The sequence below is a fragment of the Benincasa hispida genome, chromosome 9, assembly GCF_009727055.1.
Source record: "Benincasa hispida cultivar B227 chromosome 9, ASM972705v1, whole genome shotgun sequence".
Classification (NCBI taxonomy): Eukaryota; Viridiplantae; Streptophyta; class Magnoliopsida; order Cucurbitales; family Cucurbitaceae; genus Benincasa; species Benincasa hispida.
The window spans coordinates 42,796,583-42,816,445 of record NC_052357.1 but is presented as its reverse complement, the minus strand read 5'-3'; the positions used below and the strand labels follow the sequence as shown (position 1 = coordinate 42,816,445).

Here is a 19,863-nt window from a genome sequence, read left to right as displayed (position 1 = left end):
TCAAAATATTAGAACTCCACAATATCACTCGACATTTAAACTTTTGATAAAAATGGCAATGTCAGATGAAATTTGAGAGTGAAAGTAATTTACACTTCAGCTAAATAGGGCTTTCCATGTTTTCCTTTTCTTGTCTGTATCTATGAACTCCCATTACTCCCACCCTACAAAATTTTTAGAAAAAACATTTGAATATAATTATTGGAAGAGAATTATACTCCATTAACCAAAAAAACAAGTACAATTATGACAATTTCCAAAAGATAAATCCATTAAAGCAGAGAGTTTTGGAATGACAAAATCATAGCAGTAGCTCACACAACAAAAAACAAAACTAACAACAGCAAAATCCCACCTTTCATCAATGACTACACTACACTAAATCTTAAGCGGTAACTGCGGCTTGGCTTGCCAGCCTCTTCCTAGCTTCTTCAATGATGGATAATTTAATACCCTTGCCCTTGGGTAGGGACACCCATGGCTTAGTCCCCTTACCAATTGTGAATACATTGCCCAGTCGAGTCGCAAATTCGTGTCCGGTTGCATCCTGAATGTGGATTGTTTCAAAGCTTCCCTTATGCTTCTCCCTGTTCTTTATCACTCCAACCCTGCCCCTGTTTCTTCCACCAGTCACCATCACAACATTTCCTACATCAAACTTAATGAAATCAGCAATCTTGTTGGAGTCAAGGTCCAGCTTGATGGTGTCATTCGCCTTTATCAGAGGGTCAGGATAACGGATAGTGCGTCCATCATAAGTGTTCAGATAAGGGATGCCCTTTTGCCCAAACTGCACTGAGCGAACTTTGCACAGCTTATACTGCAAAAAAAATAAGTAAGTCAACCTTGAATCGTCCAATTATATGATGGACAACAGTGTCCAGGGACTCCAGCCTGTTACTTCAGAGTGATATAGGATTTTGATTTATTTCCCTACATGAACGCCACGTGATAATAATCTTAAAAGAGCAGCTAACATGAAGAAAACACGCTGAAAAATGTAGAATGGTTTTAGAATACAATATTCCATCCGGATAAGAGCTAAACCTCTCCCATATGATTCATGAATTATTGATGCCAAACACTCTTTGTAATTGCATCTATATCCCTTTGCTTTATACAACAAGATTGTAACAAATAGAAGGCCAAAGTTCAATATCCAAAGGATAGTAGCTAACCTTAGCCTCTTCATCCCTAACCGAGTGTAGGCGGAATCGACCTTTTGTGTCATAAAGAAGCCGGAAATTCTCGTTTGTCTTGGGAATTGACACGACGTCTAAAGAGAAGGGAGAGACAAAATAAATTAGTGTTGGGCTTGGGCTTAAAATGTACATACAAAAGTAATAAACATATCAAAAATGAAGAAACAATACAACGAAGTTTCAAGCAGGGAATGTTTATGAGTTGACAGACAAATAACTGAAAAATATTATCAATTATATTATCTGGTTTGGAGATGGTAATCTGGCAGGTAAAGCAATAGTTGCATTCCCTATGATTTGCCCCATTCCCAGACAATATTTTTAGTAGGAAAAGAATAGATTTAAATGCCATCTTCAACTGAGAAGAATGGGAAGAAAATACTAAAACAAAATGATAGTAGAAGTACAACCAACACTCAAGCCACCAAAAATACATAATATACAACTTACAATAAGGACCCCACCAGCCATTAGTAATGATGTAACAACAACACTCCATTACTTCCCTAATTCAGTTCCATAAAATCAACAGCCAATTCCAAGAATAAAAAAACTAATTTAGCAAGCTATTCTAACAACTCCTATAGTGCCACTTGTGTAAAATGATCAGCAGTTCATAAAATCAACAGCCAATTCCAAGAATAAAAAAACTAATTTAGCTAGCTATTCTAACAACTCCTTTAGTGCCACTTGTGTAAAATGGTCAGTATATATTGGAACTCAAACAATAGTATAGTTACAACGCTTAAGATGAACATACCCATGAAACCAGCAGGGAAAGTCTTGTCTGTCCTGACCTTCCCATCGACCAAAACATGTCGTTGCATTAAAATTGCAATTACCTCACGGTATGTGAGAGCATATTTCAGTCGGTTCCTCAATATAAGGATCAATGGGAGGCATTCCCTTGACTTATGAGGTCCAGACGAAGGTTTGGGGGCCTACAAACAGATTTCAGAGGCAGAACCAACTGTCAGAAATAAGTGTGATGCATAAACTCGAGAGAAAAAGTAAAATAAATGAAACTACAAAATGACTCACAAATGCACCACCAAGCTTGTCAAGCATCCAATGCTTCGGAGCATTGAGCCTCTTCAAATGTTTCTTCAGTCCCCTTGCCTATCATAGCCATAGGCATTAATTTTAAAGAAAAATGTATCTATTTAGAACACCAAAACACAAGCATATACACAGAAATCCGGAGATCATAAGGCAAAAATAAATAACCGTGGACAAAAATCACAAAACTGTGCTGATGCCAATATGATCTTGCGTTTACCATAACGCCATACATATATTTGGACTGCAGAATGCCAATACTCATCTTGCGTTTAGAATACAGTCCCAAACAAGGACACATACATCAATTATATTTAAATAAAATGAACCCATTGGCGAAAATCTTCACATTGTTGTGCCCAACAAATTGTCTCAGAAAAATAACAAAACAAAGGCGTAATCACATCACAAAGTAATCCATCTGAAGACAAACGAGAGACCCAAAACAGATAACAGAAGTCTAACATTCAACGAGGATGGAAAGAAAGAAAGAATGGACAAATGAAACAAAGTAAGAAATAGTTAAAATGAGATCACCGACCATATTTCGGAGCTAAACTGGAGTCGGCAGCTGTGGGGAGGGAGCAGCGGCGTTTGTGGAAGAAGCTAGGGTTCTTTCGGAAAGGAAGAAGAGGCAAGATTTTTTTTTATTTAAGTAATTCTCAGACACGTGCCTTGCACGTGGTTCACTATTTTATTATGTCATATACTAAAATTATATAGGGAAAAATACATTTTTGGGTATATTTTATATTTTGTTTAAAATGTTACATATTTAGGGGTCATTTGGAGCATCAAGTTGATGGAGTGAGTTATTATAGACACTCTATGTTAGGAGTACCAAATATAATAGTGGTGTATACAACTATTTATAACTTACGATAAAGTATAGTAAATACTATTTTCAAACCTTTTTTGCTATAGTATTTACTATTTATCACCCATCATCTATTTTCTTATTTGCTACCGTGTTTATATTTTCTACCCAAACAAAAATAGTTTATACCTCAAATACAAACTATTATAACCCAATCTAAAATAGTTTGTGCCCCAAACACTAACTATTATAACCTATTGATTATTATAACTCACCAACTATAATAACCAGTGATTATAAAAACTAACTCAGAATCTCAAAACCTCATCTTAGTACTAAAGTTTTGAGTTTCGTTTCTATTTAATCTCTCGATTTCAAAATGATACAATATTACTTTTGAAATTTGAATTTCGTTTCATTTTGGGCCCTAAATTTCTATATTTACCTTTTTAATCTCGATTTTTCAATTGGGTTTGGTTGAACACTTTTTAGACCCAACCTTATTATAAGTTTTTTTTCTCTTTTTTTTAGCTTGAAATACTCTAATTAAATAATGAACCCAATCTAAACATGCAACACTTGGGTTTGGCTGGTTTAGATTACTCGGATAATTTATTTATTACTTTTTTTTGTTCTAAAAATAAGTAAAATGTTAACATGTAAAAATTTTATTTAATTATTTTCATATATTAAATTAAGATAACTATCCAATTTCAATTTCAATGTATATTATATTATAATTTTTTATTTTTAAAGTGCTAAAAAATCATTACATATTCTTTTTTAGGTTAAAATATCATTTTAGTATTGTGATAGTTGCAAGTGCACATGTCAAATTAGAGAAATGGTTAACAGATTGGATATCATCAGAAGATCAAATGCTCAAATTACTTGAGCCATCTTAGGATTGTATTTAATTTAAGGATTGGAAATATGATGGATTATGAATTTAAACTAATAAAAATGAAAAAAAAAAAAAAAAAAAAAAGCAAAGACCAAATTTCAACAGTAAAAACTTTCCAGGATATTATTTCACTACTCAATTCATTAATTCATGCTTAGGTTTTATGGATTCTTGTGCTCAATGATGCGTTTAAATCTAGAAACTAAATTTCAGATTACTTTCTTTTGAAGAACAATCTTTTCTCATGCAATCCTATTTGATTCCTAATCTTTCGAAATCAAGTTAACAAATATGACATTAAGCAAATTCATAATCAATTTTCATTATAAATTGAACTATTTCCATGAGAGAGTAACAATGATCCAATATTATAGATCCAGTTAAATGCACATTCTATTAAATTGAACATTTAACCTAACATTCATTGATAACCAATAACAATAATAAAAAGAATAAAAAGAATGACAATAACAATGAAAAATAATCAAATTCACAATATCCATAAGAATTCTAAGAACTAACGTAAATCTATGAATAGATTCATCAACATCCTAGAACTAAAAAATATAGTCACTTATTACTATCAAAAACATATTTGAATCAATTTAACAACCATACAAAGAATAATAAGAGAAAAGAACAAGGGAAAACTATTATCAAAGTAAGTCCTCATCATTGGATATTGTCAGCAACTCCTTGATTTGCCCATTGGAATGGATGATCAGCTTTTAAGCACTTTATCCACTCTCTTTCCCTTATCTGCATCCAAAACGCTTTCTAGTGTATAAATTTTGATCCCCAAAATGGCCGCCAAACCCTATTTTTATAGCGGATTTCATGATAGCGCCGCGACGTTGTCGAATTTCTTGAGCCATAATACTTCGTAGTGTTGCAACACTGCTCACTAGTGTTGTAGTGCTACCCAAAAACATGCTCTTAGGTTGAAGCATCGTGCAAACGTTGAAGGAGCTTTGCACCGCTCATCCATCAACTAATCTGGCCTCTTTATCTCCCCTTATTTGTGGAAATAACCACTAAATGACTTTAGTGGGCACAAATAGACTATTTTTACTCAGTTAAACTTCAAATCTTGCTATTTCACTCAACTTTTGAAAATCACTAGTAAACAACATTAAATATAATAATATTAAGTAAAAACAACTCTAAATTAAAGGTGAATAAAACACTTTTCAAGTGCTTTTCATATTGGTACCTTGAGATTTATTCTATTTTAGTCTTTATATTTTCAAATGTTCAAATATTATCTTGTATTTTTAATAATCTTAAAATTAATTCATTTTGTTAGTCTATTGTTGATATAGAAAATTGAATCAATAGTAAATTTGTATTCTTAGAAGAAAGTATCTCAAGTTCTCTACAAAATAAAGGAAATTGAACATCAGTATGGTGTCAAGCCACACACATGAACCGACATTTAAGTGAGTGTTGGGTTTATGAGTAACTTGGTAATAGAAAATAGTAGAGCATTTTTAGCGTACCTTTAACAAAACATTCCTATCATTTATATAGATTTAGTATTGTGTAATGGTTGCATAGGCTCATAACTTTTTCCTCTTCACAATTCACGAAATCATTGAGTCGCTACTCTTCAAGTGGCTACAACACCACTACCCAAGGTGGCAACCATGACTCATACCCCCGACTCCCCACCAACTCATTCATGAATTGTCCGTTAGGAATTTAGACTACTACCTCTCGGCCTAACAAATGTCCAAATGTGCTTCATGGGTCTTAGAGGTCCTCCTATATGGTATTGCTAAAACCTCAATTATACTGTTAAATCCTTTGCAGAAGTTCTCCTGTTAGGATTTATGCCCCAAAGTCTTGTAATTTATTAGTTGATTAATTTAGATATTAATTATGCAATATTAATTTATCTATTAACCAACAAATCCAAGGTTATAGTATGAATTCTTGAACTTATATGTAGTTGATATACGACTTGCTCGATTAACAAAAGCGACAACCCTAAATGATCAGCATAATTCTCTTTAAATAATCGAATCTAAGAAAGGAAACAAATCTTCATTTGGAAAAGATAAATCGCGCCTCAATAAAGGAAAATATCGGACAAAATATTACACCCAGATATTTCCAGATAAGGAAAATATTCTGCATAAAGATACTTTAATATCACAGACAGATGTTAAGACTAATGGAACTCGATTTACAAGATCCATGAGTGGAAGCGGATCGTCCAAATCTCATTTAGATTGAAAACAAACATTTACAGTAAACATTCAGATTATGCATCTTAATAAAAATTACAACATGTTTTTTAACATAAAAAAGAGTCTAGAGATTATACCTTTGAAGAACTCTTTTTCATGTAAATCCCTCAAATTGTCGCAAACTACTCAAACAGTCACAAACTCCTCGAACTGTTGGGATTGGTGTCCTAATTCTCCCGGAGTCTCATTGTTTTGTAAAGATATACATTGTTTGATGAATAAAATAAATGTTATTTAATTCTGACATTTACTCATATCCAATAAACAAAGCTCCTTGGTTATCTTATGTGAACTTAAGCATGTATGATATACAAGTGGATCATGCCTTAAGTGTTAACCTAAATAGGTCTGTAGTATAAGGATTAATGTGGGATACCTGATCCTGGTGACACTACGGATACGACCCACTTTGTAGAGGTTTGCAAGTGTTGTGAACTACTACAGATTGTCGCACTTCTGATTGGTTAAGATGGACATATAATATATCTGTGGTAAGGATAGTTCAGTTGTTGATTTTTAGTGGAGTGCCTGATAGTTAACAGATGGTAGATCCTGTGACTAAAGAGTTTAGTCAGTTATTCACGTACCGTTGGAGCTTCGAGCTACAGATTCATAAGGTCCCCTTGGTAGCTCAATGGATTCAGTTGAGCATCAGTTCTTGGTGTTGATCTGAAATGTTCAAACTGACAAGAGGTATTTTGATTATATATGATACAATCGGTATGATGTATGAGATACATCTAGTGGAGGATTAATGTAAATGAGATTTACATTAAGTACCATGGAATAGAAAAATAACTATGGTTTATATGTTTCATGAGATGAAATATTTAAACTATAGGTTATAAATATAGTATGATAAGTTGGTTATCATATATATTTATAATAATATTAATTATTGGATAATTAAATCTTTTTCTATAACCAATTGAGTGGGAGGTTATTGGTGGTTCATGGTAACCGTGAGATAAAAGGAAAATAGTTTTCCTAATTTTAGTAAGTTTTGGCAAAAAAGATTTGAGATTTCTCTCGCAAAAAGAAAACTCATGGAGCTTGTCAAGTAAATACAGATTTACCAAGCAATAGCTTGTTTTAGTAAATGATCATGTAGTGTTTTGTAAGTGACAAACACTGAGCTAAACGATTGCTTAGCTTTTGCTAGACAATCGCTTAACTTTTGCTAAACAATTGGGCATCGACCTATACGATAGGTTTCAGCCATCTTCTACTTGCCCAATCTTGTACACGAATGTTGTTTCCTCCAGTCGTCTGCCTCAAACCAAGTCCAAACAGAGCCCACCATCTGGATTCTCACACTGAGAATACCAAGGTAGCCTTCTTGGTGGTGTCATACTCAACTCGACATCGTTGTGGTTTTGTGGAGGCCGTTCGTGTTCTTGCTGAGGAGTTTGTGACATAGGCGACTGCTGAGTTTGAGTGCGAAGTGTTCGTGTAGTGTTGCGGTCATGTTGTTCGAGCGTTCGAGGTTGTTATGTTCGAGCGTTCGTGAGCAAGGAGTGTGGAGACGAGTCGACAAATGTTTGTAGCTTTTCTCCTTGATTTCTTATTGTTCATGCTGTAATTTCTGTATTGATTGCAAACTATTTGTTTCTGTATACGACTGGAATTGTAATGTTCATACATGATTATAATTTGGAATGATCTATTCCGCTACTCATGGAAATCCTCGTATTCGATTTCCTTCACGAACAACAACAAGACTTGAACCAAAAGAGGAAGACACAACCACTTGGTGACCTCAGTATTCTTAGGGTGAGAACCCATGAGTGGTGGACTCTGACTATTTTGGTTAGGAGGGAGTTTGTGAGTTTGGAGGTGGAAGACGATCGAGGAAGAAGAAGACTCTCGTATAACAAGATCACTCAATCGTGTAGTCAGTGAGCCTATTGTATATGTTCTCTCAATCTATCGTATAGATTCTCCAAAATTCGTGTAGCTTAGATATAGAATAATAAAATCATATTTTATTTATTCCATTTTTCCATAAAAACCAACTAACCTCCCACTAAGGTAGTTAGAGAGAAAAAGGGATTAATTATCTAAATAATTAATAATATAAATAGATATGATAACCAACTTATCATATTATATTTATAACCTATAGTTTTAATGTTGCATCATATACAATATAAACTATAGTTCTTTTTCTCTATTTTATGGCATTTAACATAAATCATATTATATTAAATTTAACAACTATGAATCTCATTCATAGATAATATATTTGAATCACATTCAAATATTTATTCCTCCAAATAAACAATAATGTAATAAATACATTATGTTAATTATATCATATATAATTGAACCAGTTTAATTATATCATATATAATCAAATTCTCTTTTTATTAATTTGAACAATTCAAATTAACCCAAAAACTGATTCTCAACTGAATCCTTGAGCTACCAAGGGGACCTTATGGACTTGTAGCTTGAAGCTCCAACGATACTTGAAATAATTAATTAAACTCTTTAATTACATTATCCAGCATCCGTTAACTATCGAACATTCCACTAAAGACCTACAACTTCACTCTTCACGCTGCAGATATAATTCTATGTCCATTGGATATAACCAATTAACAGTACGATGACCTTCACAAATCGCTCAAAAGTACAGCTAGGCCAAATTCCTGTTTTGCTCCTGTAGTTATATCTAACTCCTTAAATACCACTGATTCCTCTAATGAACAATAGATCATAGTCCCACTGTTTTGGGAAGGGGTGAATTCCATCTTGTGTAGCTGAGTTCCCAACTCCCTGATGCTTGTTTTTGTGAAGTGAATTATGGATGATATGCGATGGTGAAATTGCGTTGTGCACTCAAGTTTCCTCAGTGGAATCCAAGTGTAAATTCTACTGAGTTTCCTGGTAAGTCCAGGGTCGAACTCAGGGACTTGTGAAAACAGGTTGCATTGGTAATTTTTATGAAAGCTTTGCGGTAATCGGATAAATAAATAAATTGTTGGAATGGTTGTTTGTGTTAATGAAAAATAAACAAATGTGGCGGAGCTTGAAAAGAGTTGATTAAACGGGAATTGCGATGAGTATGCAATGAACGGGTTGAGAAAAGTTTCGGCTAACACTTCCTAGGATGCGTTCATGCAACATGCATACAACAGTAAACCACCTCTCGGTGCGAATGCCACGACTTCTAAGGCTAGAACGTATGCGATATATGCGCTAAGTCTATAGGACCTACACATAAGTCTCTATTCTTATTTATGCAATGACAAAATGACACACACAAATAAGGCGACCATATAATATCATTCCCATCTCTAGGATGCATGCGATGCAAGTTGGCAAACAGAGCTTATCTCTAAGTCCCTATCTCTTGTTTATGCAATTCTAATCTTGCTCTTTCAAGTCTAGATTCTAACCTAGCTCTCTCGAGTCATTAGGTTCTTTCTTTAGACTCTCTCTCGAGTAGCTCTAAAGGGTATTTTGCACAGCATAAAACAAGACGATCACAAGCAATGAACTTCCTAGGTCATGTTAGTTTAGTTCTTCCCAACCCATTCGACTAGTTTAGCTACTCATGCGTACTAGGAGAGTGAACAAATGTAGACATAGAACTTCCATTGTATAAATATAAAGATGAAATACAAAATAACAATGCAAGTATAGAATAAAGAGCCTGGTAGCAATCTCTTGCTGCCCAGGCCTTTACACTGTTTTTCTACTCGTGTTCAAAAGATAGTCTCGCTCTCGTGAGAGTCGGCTTGCTCTCTGCTTCTACGCCTCAAGGTTCTCTCTTAAGTTACCCTGAGCGATCTCCGGCGTCACCACTCTTCTTTTGCTCCGCCTTAAAACGAAAAGAAAACTATGAACAAAGACGAGCTGAGCTCTTGAATTCGTAAACTGGTGAACTGATTATCTGCTTAACCCCTTTTCTAAAGGTTGCCCTTGGTATTTATAGAACATCCAGGGTGAAAGGCGGCTTCTCTTTCATGATTGTACAGATGGGATGGCTTTAATTCCTGAATGATGCGCCGAATAATTATCACCGAAAATCTGAATGTACTTGTGATCGTTATCGGCTGTCAACTTAATTCGGATTCGACTGTCATCAGCTTTCTGTCCCATCGTGATTAATTAGCCTTTCACCCAGATGCGCCCACCATGTTGCGCTGACCAAGTTGCAGCAATCCTTCTTGAGCAAATGTTTGCGAGCATAATCATCGCAAAGCCTTGCGGTGAAGTTGCGCTCGACCAATGATTTCCTATGATCGCAATTTTTGCCTTGCGTTTACGCATAATCTGCATAAAAACACAAAAAATCAACTGTTTCTATGCGTTGAACGCATGCGACCGCAATATTATGAAATTGATGCTTAATGGACGCATTTTAACATGTTTTATCAATGAAGCCAACATTGTTTAAGAACTTAGCACTATGATAACGTGCATTTCTACCCGTTATCACTCCCCAATCAGATGAATCCCCAAAATGGTAGGTTTGTTGAGTCGGCGATCTGACTACTCTCACTCATGCAAATTAAAGGACTGCCCTCATAGGTAGAAGTTCACAACTCACTAAGGATTAAGGTCATGTTACCTATGATCATCCTAGTGAAATGAAAGTCTCAATCATGAACGAAATTATATAACAAGACTAAACATTTCGTGGTCTATTCTTATACAAACTCCTTTGTATAGAATATCCCCCTTCGTATGTCTAATACATGAATGATCAGGATCAGATCATTTGTAGCACTTTACAACATTTGTAACACCTACAAAGCGGGCCACACTCGTAGTGTCACCAGGATAAGGTATCCAGCCTTATCCATATACTACAGACCATTTAGGTTATCACTTAAAACACAATTCACTGGTATGTCTCTACATACATGTTTAAGTTACAACAATAACCATGATTTTAGTTTATTAGTTTGTGGTAAATGCAACTAAAATATCAAATATTTCATAGACAATGTGAATAAAATATCGTATATTATAAATCACAAAAAATATTTGTTTATACAAGTGTTTACAAACTACATGACCCTACGAGATTTAGGGCATAAACTCCAACAGAAGACTCATGTGTTGACATCTGCGTTTGATCACATCCATCGGTAGTATGTTGTTTTCCCATAGAAAGAGATTGATCATCAACTATTCTCTTTGTTTAAGAGTTTCCATGACCTTTTAAATCACCAACTTTCTTCTCTTGAAGCAAGACCTTATCAAGATCATTCGTACCTGAGTTCAACATCTTTATGCACTTACATATAGATTCTAACTTAGTCTTGGCTTGATTCAACTCAAGTTTAAGTTAGAAAAAATAGTGGTCATTGGTCTACTATTGTCTGAAAGAAGCGACTCAATTCATTCTTTCTGAATATCCACGACTTTTACATCCTTTAAGCATTGTTGGTGTAAAGTACAATAAGAAGTTTCAATGGATTCACGGGAATCTTCATTTTCTTCATTACTACTGTCCTTACACAACTTTTCTTGATTTCAGCCCCTATGAACGTCCTCGAAAATGTTACTAATAAGAGCTCTAACATCTTCTTCATATTCACTTTTATCCTCAGAGTCTTTATCAGACAAGGTTAACACATAAATATTATTTTGTTGTTTGAGGTAATTTGGACATTCATATTGATAATGACCATAACCTTCACATTCCTTACATTGGAAAGATTTTCTTTTATTCTGATCAATAGTGCTTCAATTATCCACATCCTTCTTCTGATTCTAAGATCTGTATGGATTTGAATATGTGCTTCTTCTTTCTTTAACATGTCTGAGGCACATGATTTCCAGATTTATTTTCAAATTGCTTTATAATCTTGTTAAACTGATCATATAGCAAAGATACCAAATCTACAAGAGATTCTTTTGATTATACAATTTTACCTTCAAACTGATCATTTATAGAGGATTAGAGGGGAATACCTTGGTTTCTCTTGGCACGTTTCATATCAAAATTCATCTCAAAAGTAAGTAGACCTCAAGTTTTATATTGGCAATGTCTTGAGCTTCTTCTATAGCAGTTATTTTCATATCAAATCTCTTAGGCAGAGATATGCGAACTTTTCTAGCCAGTTTATCTTATGAGATCTTTTCACCTAAGGCAAAAGATTCATTAGCAATGTCAAGTAAGCAAACATTAAATTCAACAATAGTTTCATCTTCAAGCATTTTCAAACTTTCAAAATTAGTGGTCAACAATTGAAGTCTAGACATCTTGACAATTGATGTTCCCTCATGAGCAACAACCAAAATATCTCGAGCTTCTTTAGCAGGACACATGTGTTAATCAAACGAAATATATTTCTGTCCACACCGTTAAAGAAAGCATTAAGGGCACAAGAATTCCTTATAGATGCTTTGTTCTCAGCATCAGTCCAATCGGCTTCCGGCTTAAGAGTCCTAACATTAGAAGCAATAATCTAAGGAGGAGTTCATCCAGTTACAACTGCTTTCCAAGTAGTATGATCAATAGACTTTAAGAAAGCTGTCATTCTAGCCTTCCAATATGAGTAGTTCGTTCCATCTAGAATAGGAGGCCGAGTGGTAGAGCCGCTTATTTGATTCCATTCACGACCGAAGCACCTAAGATAAAGGTGACCCACTATAATACCAATTGAAAAAGTGTTGAGGTGACTTGTCACAAAAACATATATGTTAAAAGGAAAGCACTAACAACAAATGTAACAACAAAATATCAACAACAAGTAAGCAGTTAAAGAGACACAAAAGTTGATAACCCAGTTCGGTGAAATCCACCTATGTCTCGGGGGCAATATGTCCAGGAAACATAATCCACTAATATTAAAGAGTTAAGCAGTTTATAACGTAGTACTTATTGTCAATACACGATTACTACAACAACTCACATAAAGCTTAACTCATTGATCACTTAGGCTCCCCATAGATGTGAGAGTCTCTCTCAAATGTGTTGGGATTGGTGTCCTAATTCTCCGGAGTCTCATTGTTGTAATTCTACACAATGTTTATGAATAAAATAAGTGTTGTTTCATTCTGGCATTTACTCATATCCAATAAACAAAGTACCATAGTTATCTTATGTAAACTTAAGCATGTATATGAGATATACAAGTGGATCATGCCTTAAGTGATAACCTAAATGTTGGGATTGGTGTCCTAATTCTCCCCGAGTCTCGTTGTTTTGTAAAGATTCACATTGTTCAATGATTAAAATATGTGTTATTTAATTCTAGCATTTACCCATATCCAATAAACAAAACTCTTTGGTTATCTTAAGTGAACTTAAGCATGTATATGTGATATACAAGTGGATCATGCCTTGAGTGATAACCTAAATAGGTCTGTAGTATAAGGATTAAGGTGGGATACTTGATCCTTGTGACACTACGGATACGACCCGCTTTGTACAAGTTTGCAAGTGTTGTAAACCACTACAGATGGTAGATCCTAACCATTCATGTGGAGACGTGCGAGTGGGGGTGTCCTACACAAAGAGTTTGTATAAGACCTGAACCACGAGATGATTAAACTCCGTATATAACGCTGTTGATACTAGAGACTTACATCTCACCTAAACGACCATAGGTGACACGACCTCAATCCTGAGCGTTTTGGGAACTTCTGCCTTTGTGGGCAGTCCTTTAATTAGTATGGGTGAGAGTGGCCAGATTGCCAACTCAATATGCCTACCTTTTTGGGGACTTGTCTAATTTGGGAGTTGGGAACTCAATTACACAAGATGAAATTCACTCCTTCCTCGAAGTAGAGGTAAGTAGATAGCTTACTCCCTTAAGGGCTGATTTCGGGGCTTGAACATAGTGGCCACAACTTCTCTTTGGAAGAGAGGACTCGGTCATAGTAGAACTATGACTTATGTTCATTAGAGGGATCAGTGGTACTTAAAGAGTTAGATGTAACAATAGGGGCATAACGATTATTGGCCGAGTTGTACTTACGAGTGATCTGTGAAGGGTTGTCGTACTTCTGATTGGTTAAGATGAACATATAATATATCTATAGTAAGGAGAGTTCAGCTGCCGGTCTTTAGTAGAGTGCCTCGCAGTTAACGGATGGTGGATCCCGTGACTAAAGAGTTTAGTCAATTATTCACGTACCGTTGGAGCTTCAAGCTACAGGTTCATAAGGTCCCCTTGGTAGCTCAATGGATTCAAGTTGAGGATTAGTTCTTGGTGTTGATTTGAAATGTTCAAATCGACAAGAGGTAATTCAATTATATATGATATGATCGATATGGTGAATGAAATACATCAAGTGGAGGGTTAACGTAAATGAGATATACATTAAGTGCCATGGAATAGAAAAAAAAAGCTATGGTTTGTATGTTTCATGAGATGAAATATTAAAACTATAGGTTATAAATATAGTATGATAAGTTGGTTATCATTTATATTTATAATAATATTAATTAATAGATAATTATCTACTTTTCTCTAATAACCAATTGAGTGGGAGGTTATTGGTGGTTTCATGGTAATTGTGAGATAAAAAGAAAAATGTTTTCCTAAATTTAGAAAAATGTTAGTTTGAGATTTCCAATCTCGGAAAGTTCTCACGAATAAGTTGTCAAGTAAATTAGATTTACTAAATGATAGCTTTGAGAGACTAGGCGATTGTGGAGAGTTTCTATACGACAGACTATCAGCTAGACGATGAGTTAAACGATCGCATAGCTTTTGCTAGACGATCACATAGCTTTTGATAAATGATTGGGCATCGACCTATATGATAGGCTTTATCTTCTCCCACTTGCTCAATCGTTTATACGATTGTCCTACTCTGATTTCTGGCCTCTAACCAAGTCCACACAGATCCCACACTCTAGATTCTCACAACGAGAATACCGAGGTAACCTTGTTGGTGGTGTCTTACTCAACTCGATACAATCGAGGTTCTGTGGAGGTTGTTCGTAGTGTTTAGGGTTTTTATGACCTTGGTGATCGGTTTGTTCGAGTTTGCTGTGATCGTGCAGTGTAGCGGTCGTGCTGTACGAGCATTCAAGTGTTATAGTGTTGCTGATTATTCGAGTATTCGTGATCAAGGGTCTTGAAGATGAGTCTTCAAAGGTATGTGAATTCTTCCCTTGATCATTTAGTAAAGCATGCTGTAATTTCGATTTATGCATAACCGTATGTTTCCTGTTGTGACTGTAATTGTTGTTATTCATGTACGATTGATATTTGGAAAGATCCTTCCGCTGCTCATGGAATTCCTCATGTTCTATTTCCTTCAAAATATATTTAAGCTCCCCCTAAGTTTGGTAATATTAGTGTTGAACACTTCGACTTTCGACAATATGTGAGACTCCTCTCAACGTTGTTATCTTCCTCTCAAGTCAACGAATTCCCTTCACTGATGAATCTTAGGATCACTCTAAGACCAAGTTTTTCTCTGAAGCTGAGTCTTAGGCTACCCCTAAGACCGAGAATCCCTTCTCTTCAACTGTGCCTTAGGCTCCCCCTAAGACAAAATAATCTTTACATTCTTGAACGATTTACACAACGACGTTGCATACAACGGATGAAAAATTTTCATAGCGAAATGTAGTGAGCAAAGAGCAAGAACACCAAGATGAACAATTCAACTGCAAAAACAGAAAATGGCTTGCTCGATTAACAAAAGCGAAATTCCTAAATGATCGGCATAATTCTCTTTAAATAATCGAATCCAAGAAAGGAAACAAATCCCCTTTAGAAAAGATAAGTCGTGTCTTAATAAAGGAAAATATCAGACAAAATATTACACCCATATATTTTCAGATAAAGAAAATATATACTCTGATGTCACAAACAGATGTTAAGACTTTGTTTGAGACATCTATAGAAACCACTGCGTTAGAAAAATATAAAACCAACTAAACAAATCTCTAACACCAAACATTCAAAACAACATTTTAATTTACTAATTATAATAAAGAGGGAAAATGACCTACCTTTAGGATTACCTTCAGCTGAAGGAACGACAGGAGCTAGTGTTGATAATGTGTTGTAAATTTGAGAAGCATAATGAGCTACCACGAGAACAAAAATACCAAGAAATTGTAATATATAAAATAAATAAAATAAAATAACAAAATTATCTACACGAGGCACCACGGGAACAAAAATACCATAAAATTATGAGAATTTTCCTTATCTTTGATTTTTTTCTTTTAATTCTCACAAAAAATGTATATCTAAAATCCACCAAATGTCACTATTTATAGGTAATTTAGCAACTAGGATGTGACATTGCTACACACGGACAATATATAGGAAGACACATGGGGCAATGAAAGTCAAAACACTTGTTTTATAAGGACACTAAGCATGGACATGTAAATTTTCATATAATATTTATAATATTAAAAACTATTTATTTTTTAGTTTCAAATTTTAGTTTGAAAGTGTAACGACCCCACCCCCTAGGACTCAAGTTAGGCGGATACTAAACACATGCATGCATGGAACTTAAAACGACATCCTTTTAGCGAAATAAATGCTAAATAAATAAGTTGAACTCAAAAGACCTTCATTAAATTTAGATATTAAAAACAGACTTTAGGGTACCCATAAATCATAAATGATAATAAATAGGTCTGAAAACAAATCTTAATAGTAAGTTTCAAACATCAAATTGAAAGTTGAAAAACATGGAAAGAAATCTAAATATCATGAGCGGAAGCATAAAACTGGTCCCCTGTGGCTCGTTCAAGGATTCCTCTTATCATTTGCCAGTGCGTCCTTGCCCTTACCTGAAACATAAACATGAGAAAGGGTGAGTATAAAATATTCAGTAAGTAACCCCATTATTGGGGTCGGGCTAGGCATATATCTTTTAGATGCCTACCTCTGGTGGAACATAAAAATTGTTCTAGTCCTCATGGGACACATACATACATGCAAAACTGGTTTCTATCCTACTGTAGTTAAGTATGCCCACTACCTCTGGTGAATCCCGAAGGAAACACAATATCTGGTGAATCCCGAAGGAAACACAATATCTGATGAATTCTGAAGGAAACACAATCAGGTGAATCTCGAAGGAAACACAATATCTGGTGAATTCCGAAGGAAACACAATATCTGGTGAATCCCGAAGGAAACACAATATCTGGTGAATCCCGAAGGAAACACAATCTGAGGAATCCCGAAGGAAACACAGTCTGGTGAATTCCAAAGGAAACACAATACCTAGTGGGCATCTAACTAATCAGTAAAGATACTATCACAGTCTCAACATCACAATTATTACAATATGGTTTTATAACATACATATACACCTCAATATCATGGCTATACAACATGCATATATGCCTCTATATCCTCATATCAAATACACCCTCATTGAATCAAGTATCACCTCTTACTAGCATGCAAGTCTTTACGTGCACAAATAAATCTTTCAGATTCTCATACAAGAACATATATTGGTCATACTATACTATCCATCTATCATGTTATCGTTCTGTCATAATATTCATCTATCATGCTGGCATATATCTAGTGTCTGGCCCGTGGGTAGCTCCAGTAGTAAGATTACTTACTTTGATATTAGGTTGAACCAAAAAGCAATTGAGTCTTTGTGAAATTCTTGAATCCTTAATCGAGCCAAATATTTGAGCAACTAACCTCTTCTAATCTCCACAATCTTTGAATTAAATCATAGTACATAAACCAAAATAAAATTTAACCTTTAGGTTCACACCTAAGCGTTTAATCACGCCAAAATCAACAATAAAACTTAATAACTTAATTCATATAAATTACATTCGAACTGAACAAGTCACAAAGCCCCAAATCTTACCAAAATTCTTGTCAAAATCACCTTAACTCTGCTTGACAGCATGCTAACGACCTTTTAAACCCCTTCAAATTTCAAATTCAACCTCCAAAATCACGATTGAAATGATAATAAAACACGTTATTTATTGGGTATTCAAGATCCTCAACAAAACCATGAAAATCATTTAGATCTTATCCCAAATCTACGAACCTCACGACGACGTTCGACAGAGGACAACGACTGGAAGAGAGGAGGACCAACGGCGAGCGGATCCGGTGAAGTAAAGGTTGGAGCGGCGTGGTTGCAACTTGACGGAGGAAAGGATGTGGACGTCAGCGGTGCAGCAGCCGAAGTTCGTCTAAACTAGAGAGAAAGTGAGAAAGTGGGGGTTTGAAAATTCCATATTTCTTTTCTTTTTAATTCTCCACCACACAAATACATAGTATGTGTGTATATATATATATATATATATATATAAATAATATTATTTCCTTTTCTTTTCTTAAATTCCAAAACCACATATATATACTTCCTTTTCTTTTCTTAAAATTCCAAAACCCTTGTATATATATATAATATTTCTCTTTTCTTAATAAATATGTCATATCAAACTCAAATCTTTCACCTCTTCTCCAATTAATTAAATAAACCTAAAAATAAATTCACCAACTTTAAATCACTTCTTTCCAAAAATTCTAAATCCCAAAATTAAATTCTAACTTTCCAAATTAACTTGAATCTAAATTTACAAATCTTTTTAAGTACTTGATTTAGTTACTTCCAAATAAACCAATTATCTTTTCTTAATTTTTTACTTAAATTTTGGATCTAAGTTCCAAAATTAAAGAGGGTAAAATCTTAAAACCATAATTTCCTCTTTTACATTTCAAATTTTACAAAAACTCAAAATTTTGTATAAAATTGATTCAATTATCCCTTCCAATTAATTTAAAACTCATAATCAAAGAATCCACATTAACCAATTAAACTTCTTCAACTGTAACAATTTGTTTTCAAATTCCAATGATTGGGAAACTAAAACTCAACAATTTGAGATAATTAACTAAAATTTTCCTAAAAAAATCAGGATATTACAGAAAGTATCAATAAGATGTAACTAGTGTTTGTTAACTTAATTTTCAACGACGATAAATTAGGTTTCATTTTTCAACTATTTCATTTTTTGTATTTGTTTTTTAAAAATGAAGTCTATTTTCTCTCAATTTCTTACCATGATTTGCATTTTTCTCAAGAATTTTTGGCCAAATTTTAAAACAAAAAGAAGTTTTCTAAAAATTATGGTTTCTAGTTTTAAAATTTTAACAGTAAAAAGCATATCGCGACACAAAGTGGTTTCACCAACATGCGAGCTTTAGAAGAAAGAAAAAATTGATAGAAGATTTGTTTAATGAGAAAAGCAAGTGGGTTGATAACGAGAATTCCATTATTGGTGGTGTGGCCTCAGACTATTTCAAAAAGTTGTTCTCTTTTTTGAACCCTGGCTTATCTGAGATTAGGAAAATTACCGATTGTAACCAATAGAAGGTGGCAAAAACTCAAAATGAAGCCTTACTCAAAGGCTTTTGTAGGTCTGATGTTGAGCATGCTTTCAAAGAGATGAATCTTACAAAAGCTCCAGGTTTAAACGGTTTCCAAGCTATTTTCTTTAAAAGCTACTAGGATATTATGGTGACGAGGTTGTGGCGATATGCTTGGGATTTGTTAATGGGTCTAGTGATATTAGTGAAATCAATAATTCCTTTATCTTCTTTATTCTAAAATAAAGAATCCTAAACATATGTTGGTGTTTAAACCTATCAGTCTTTATAACATTATCTATAAGCTGGTTGCTAAGGT

The 19,863-nt window shown here is 34.4% G+C and overlaps 1 protein-coding gene across 1 annotated transcript; it reads right to left on the bottom strand.

Annotated features, from left to right (window-relative positions):
* Positions 1 to 244: 244 nt before the first annotated feature.
* Positions 245 to 2,930, bottom strand: LOC120086994 (40S ribosomal protein S4-3-like). Its single transcript, XM_039043837.1, has 5 exons — positions 2,803 to 2,930; positions 2,244 to 2,321; positions 1,963 to 2,143; positions 1,179 to 1,276; positions 245 to 820 (listed from the first exon to the last, which is right to left on the bottom strand). The coding sequence occupies exons 1-5, from the start codon at positions 2,803 to 2,805 to the stop codon at positions 386 to 388; spliced, it is 795 nt and encodes a 264-aa protein (XP_038899765.1). The 5' UTR covers positions 2,806 to 2,930; the 3' UTR covers positions 245 to 385.
* Positions 2,931 to 19,863: the final 16,933 nt, after the last annotated feature.